This window comes from Lichenostomus cassidix, unplaced genomic scaffold, assembly GCF_008360975.1.
Source record: "Lichenostomus cassidix isolate B80296 unplaced genomic scaffold, HeHo_3.0 HiC_scaffold_43, whole genome shotgun sequence".
NCBI lineage: Eukaryota > Metazoa > Chordata > Aves > Passeriformes > Meliphagidae > Lichenostomus > Lichenostomus cassidix.
The window spans coordinates 2,692,432-2,697,993 of NW_028147635.1; the positions used below are offsets into that span (position 1 = coordinate 2,692,432).

Sequence of the window (5,562 nt, forward strand, 5' to 3'; positions counted from 1 at the left end):
CTGCAATTTCCTATAGTTCAGAGCAGCAAAGAATCACAACAGGAGAAGCTCAGCAATGCACCCAATCATTCCTACCAAAGATTGCCTGAAGGGATTTAGAAAGATCCATCACCAGTTACCCTCAGACTTTACCATCACCCAGCCCCACACATCAGCTGGGGAAGCTGTCACAGCCAAGGACTGCAGAGCCACTCTGGACACTGGCAATTCCTGCAGCTGTGTCCACCCACCGGTGAGGCTTCCAACCTCGCTGGGAGAGAGCCCAGCTTGGAGAGTGCTGAACAAACAAACTGACAGCACTTCCAGTGCAGGAACATCTGGATTCATTCTCCTCTTGGATTCTCCCAAAGCCTGGCCAGGGCTCAAGGAGGAACCAAGGGAGTTGACTTTGACCATACAGCCCCAAACCAGGCCAGATGTTGGATTTCATGGCCTTGTTTAGCTTCTAAATACAGAAAAGTCAATACATGTTTCACTAATTAGTGGATACATCTATCACAATGCTAATGATCACACATGTTTCGCTAATGAGTGGATACAAAGATAACCTCTGGTTGGAAGGTTCATGGAGAGGTCACCTTTGGCTCAGGCCTGTTGTTCAGGCCTCAGTCAGGCCTCTTGTTCAGGCCTTGGCACTTCAGGGATGTGGTTTAGGGCTGGGCTGACAGTGCTGGGTGAACGCTGGACTTGATGAGTTCAAAGGTCTTTTTCAACAGAAAGGATTCTAGAATTCCAGGATTTTATCTGCTCCATTCAGCCTGGTCCATGTTAGCAGCATTAATTTGCTCAGAAAGTTCCCTCTTGGTCAGCTCTTGAGGCCTGAGGCTTCAGGCCCTTCAGCTCCTGGTGCTAAGCTGCTCATGCTGAACGAGACAACTATGAGAGAAGAATACAGTTCATCCAATTCCTTCTGGGACACTGAGAGGGGAGGGTGTGAAAACAGGAGCATTGCTTGGTGTCACCTCCTCTCTGCCCTTCAGGCCTTTCAGTGCTCTGAAACAGCCAAGAGCTTTCTTCAAGAGTGCAAGGAAGCAGCTGTTCCTTCTGCCAGGTCTGCCTCTCTCCAGTCTCTGCACTTGACTGCTTTTGTCCCTCTTCCTGTGCCCTCTGTTCCCCCTCTGCTCGCTGGCTGCTGCCCAGGACTGTGCAACTGGCCCAGATCAAGTGCTCGAGAGTCTCATTTCTCTGCCCTTGGAGCTGCCTGGGCACAGCAGCCTTTTCCATCTGCAAGCTCCATATGGACAGGGAGTGCCCAGCTCCATTCCTTGCACAACCTCCAGGAGCCCAGGGCTGCCATCTCAAGTCCCTGCTGGCACTGAGGGCTCCCAGGTGCCTCAGGCTGCTGTGACACCACTGCAAACAGGAGGGAGGAGTGGCAGGGGCTGTGCTCAAAGTCAGCTCCATTTCCTGCTGCTGCTGCTGTGGGGTCATTTGTCCAGCCCTGCCCAGACTCAGGGATCAGCTCCAGGCCCTGCTGCTGCTCCCTCGGGATCAGCCACAATCTGGTTGTTGCTCTCAATGCCAGCAGAAGCAGTGGCTGAAGCACCAGGTGCTGACAGTGCCCCAAGCCCTGGGGCCAGAGGGAAGGGAGCTGCTTCACATGAAAACCAGGAGCAAAGGACATTTCTTTTTAGGACAGGTTTCCTGGTTTAAGGAAAAAAAAAAGAGAAAAAAAAAGAAAAAAGCCTAGATGAAATATGAAAGATAAAAACAAAACTCAGGTGTGTAGTGTAAAATCTTCTGTAACTTTGCATCAAGAGGTAACTGATCTTTTGTAAAAGAGTACTCAGTTATTTACTGTCAATGTGCCGACAGCATGGATCTATCTTACTGACCCTCAGCAGCCTTTTTTTTAATAGATTCTGGACTTTGTTTCCAATATTAAGTTATTTTAAATTGTGGTTGAAGCAATAGGAAATTGATTGTGCCCTGCCAGCTCCGAGCAGGACTGGGAATCCAGATTCTGCTGATCCCCATCCCATTAAGAAAATGTCCTTCCTTCTCACCCTGCGAACAAGCTGTGCATTCCCTTTGAAATTGTCAGTGCTTTCTTAAAAATGCAAAGTCCCACTTACAGCTTTTTGCTCTGGTTTGGAAGTCAAGAAGGGGAATTCTTCATCCATCAACTCCAGACTGCACTGCCTCAGGAACACAGCCCACTCGCCAGGTTTGGCTCACTTGTGGCACTTCTAGAGGAGGAAGAAAGTGCAATTGCACAATTCCAACACAAAAGGAAGGAAGAGTGGGACAGACAAAACATCCTGTGGACATACAGGTGTTCAGCTGGGACTGTGGAGTGTTGGGGTTCTTGCCAATTGGATGTGTATCCCTCACTGCAATCTCTGGGCCTGCAGGAGAGTCTCACTCACCTGCACAAGCAGAAAACTCCGTCGGTGTGCTCAGAACAGGCTCGTCTGATGCAGAGCTGTCAGAGCAATGGGAGGGCAGAGCAGGCCCAGCCGTGCTCAGGGCTGAGCCCCAGCAGAGCCCTGGCAGAGCCCAGAGCAGCCTCAGCATCCGCAGAGCCCTGCTGGAAGGAGAGAAACCAGAAACTGCCCATCAGCTGAAGGCTCCTGTCCCCCTTGTCCCAACTGCCCGCAGTGCCCAGGCCATGCTGGCTGAGCTCAGAGCTGTGCCCAAACCTCCCCATCATTGCTGCCTGTGGGAGGAGAGCAGGAGGGCAGGACATGTGCCCAGCCTCCAGCCAGCCATGGCAGAGCCACCTCCTCAGCAGCTGCCCAGAGCAGGATGCTCCTGTGCTTGCTGCCATCTCCCCAGAGCCCTCATCCCACCCGTGCTGAGATGATGGGGATCCACCTCATGGCATCTGCTGCTGGAAGAAAAGCTGCTCCCAAACGATGTCCTCACCTTTCTCCAAGGGCACATCTGAGCCATTCTGCAGCTGGTCCCAGCACTGCTCCATCCAGACCAGACACCAGTGAGAGCTCTTCCTTTAAAAACCAAACAGCAAAATAATGAGATTACAAACCAAAGGTGGAAACAAGAAAAAAGTTACAACATTATCACTGTCAGGAGCTCAAGGAAGGACTGACCCCTCCATGCCAGGGAAAAACCCACTCACGGCTGGGAGAAACCAAGGTTTCTCCCTTCCCCCTTCATTGCTCCCCCAAAATAATGGTAACCCAGGGCAAACAAGGGCAGTGGAGCAGCCCAAGCCCTTCCTCCCCTGCCAAACAAACCTGCTGCTGCACAGCTTCTGGAGTCCTACCTCTGCTCCCCCCATGGGGGTTTGTTTTGGGTTTGTTTGTTTTGGGCAGGGTGGCTGCCCCCAGCTCCAGCCCCAGCCCAGGGCACGCTACCTGCTGGGGGCTGCTGCTAGGGCCTGGGGCTGCTGCTCCCATTTGGGATCCAGCCCAGCTAAAAATCAGCTTGGCAGCCCACTGAAGAATGAGCTGCACCTGCCCCAGCAGAGCGGGTAGGGAGCCTTCAGTGCCCAGCCAGGCTGTGCAATGCCCACATGTGGGAGCATCCCCCTGGCTGTGGACTCATCTGCACGTTGGCTCTGGAGCCTGGCTCTGAAGCAGGTGCCCAAATCCCAGTGCATCGTCTTCAGCTTACCAGGGGCCAGGTCGAGGGAGATCTTGTCATCCTCCACGTCATCCTCTGTGTCTCCAGCAGCAGCCCCACCTGGTGCAGCTCCTCTGGGGGCTCCTTCTTCCCTGGGGGTGGGAGAGACCAGGCTGTCAGTGTTCTGCCCAGGGCCCCAGCTGAAGTGCGCCGAGCAGGACAAACAAAAGCAGCTTGTGTGGTGGCCAGCAGTGCTGGCAAGAGCAGCTCAGCTCCAGCACATGAGAGAGCTGTGTGTTCCCATCCCATGGCCCCTGCTCCGTGACACGGGCATGACAAAAAAGGCTGCGTTCCTTGGATTTTTATTGCCAAGGGATTTGTGTGGAGCTGCCACTTACCAGGCCAACGAATCCAATGGGCTGTGTGGCTCTCTCCCTTCTTCTACGGCTGATGAATATCCTGCACCCAAGGATCATAGAACAGGTCTTCCAAGGACGGCCTGTCCATGGAGTGCACGGATAAACACCACCGGATGAGTCCTTGGCAGTCTGCGGAGAGGAAGCAGAAAGTGCCAGTCAGTTGGAGAAGGCTCCTGTCTGCTTTGCCTCACTATTCCTGAGCACGCCCAGGCTATGCTGGATATGCTCAGAGCTCAGCCTAAGCTTCCCCATGCATTCTCTGCCTGGGAGGAGAGCAGGACGTGTGCCACCTCCTCAGCAGCTGCCAGAGCGGGAGCTCATGAGCCCGCTGCTGCCTCCCAGCGCTGCTCTTCCCCCCCGTGCCGCAGAGATGAGGATGCACCTGGAGAGAGCCGTTCTGGCAGCGGGAGCTGGCCCCAGCTGATACTTCGGCCCCTGCTGAACGGGTGCTCCCCACAGACCATCTGGTGCAACACGATGCCCAGGGACCAGATGGTAGCTGGCTCGCCGTAGTACCAGCCGAAGTCCTTCCACTCCGGGGGGCTGTAGGCTGCTGTTCCTACAGAATACACACACAGTCCATCAGGGGAACGCTGCCTGCTCCCAGAGCCTCGCCCCAGCATCCCTGGGCACGCCGGGTGAGCCGCTGCCTTCTCGCCAGCAGCACCTGGGACTCGGGCACAAACTTGGGCTTGCAAGAGGGCAGCCCTGGGAAGCCCTGGGAAGGCCCAAGCTTGGGCCCTGACATGCTGGGCCACCAGATGCTGGGAGTGGGAGCAAAGCCCTGGCTGGGCTCACCTGCAAAGCTGGTGTATGCTGCCTCCTGGAGATAGGTGCCACAGCCGAAGTCAATCAGCTTGGCCTGTCCCGTGCACAGGTCGATGATGATGTTCTCTGGTTTGATGTCCCTGTGCAGGACCCCGCAGATGGTGCAGTGCCACACGGCCTCCAGGACCTGCTGGAACAGCTCCCGTGCCACCTCCTCGGACAGGAAGCCCCGTGCCCGAATGAAGCGGGAGAGGTCCTGAGAGTGCTCTGGGCGCTCCATCACCATCCAGATGCAGGTGGAGAGCTCAGCCCACTCCAACAACTGGATGATGCTAGGGCACCCCGTGGACACCTTGCTCAGCAGGACTATCTCCAGGGGTGCGCTGGTGCCGTCAGGCTGCGGGAGGAGCACCGTGCCGTCAGCGGGGCTGATGCCGTGCCAGGGCTCCGCAATGATGCCCTCAGCCAGCCCGGTATGCTCTGCGTCCTCTGCTGAGCCCACGCTCCCGCTCCCTCTCCATCCCTCCCTCCTTCCCTCCCTGCAGGCGTCCTGGTGCCTGCAGCCTGCCGGGCCCCGGCTTATCCCCACGGACCCGGCACGCCCCGCTTTCTCCCGCTCGCCCCAATGGCTCACTCACCAGCTCGGCCCAGTGCCGGATGCGGCTCCGGGACACACACTTCATGGCCACCTGCGAGCCAAGGGGAGCAGTGGCATGAGCTCGCCGCCCGCCCTGCCGAGCCCCACCCTCCTCCTCCTCCTCCGCCCGCCGCCAGCCCCGCCACTCACCGGGGCGCCGTCCGCCACGCGTGTCGCTGCATAGACGCTGCCGAACCCGCCTTTGCCCAG

At 56.6% G+C, this 5,562-nt stretch overlaps 1 protein-coding gene across 1 annotated transcript; it reads right to left on the bottom strand.

The window, feature by feature from the left end:
- Window positions 1-2,375: 2,375 nt before the first annotated feature.
- On the bottom strand, window positions 2,376-4,995 carry LOC146421165 (serine/threonine-protein kinase pim-1-like). Its single transcript, XM_085047705.1, has 6 exons — window positions 4,746-4,995; window positions 4,330-4,506; window positions 3,927-4,076; window positions 3,580-3,680; window positions 2,869-2,951; window positions 2,376-2,530 (listed from the first exon to the last, which is right to left on the bottom strand). Exons 1-3 carry the CDS (start codon window positions 4,993-4,995, stop codon window positions 3,970-3,972), a joined length of 534 nt encoding a protein of 177 aa, XP_084903831.1. The 3' UTR covers window positions 2,376-2,530; window positions 2,869-2,951; window positions 3,580-3,680; window positions 3,927-3,969.
- Window positions 4,996-5,562: the final 567 nt, after the last annotated feature.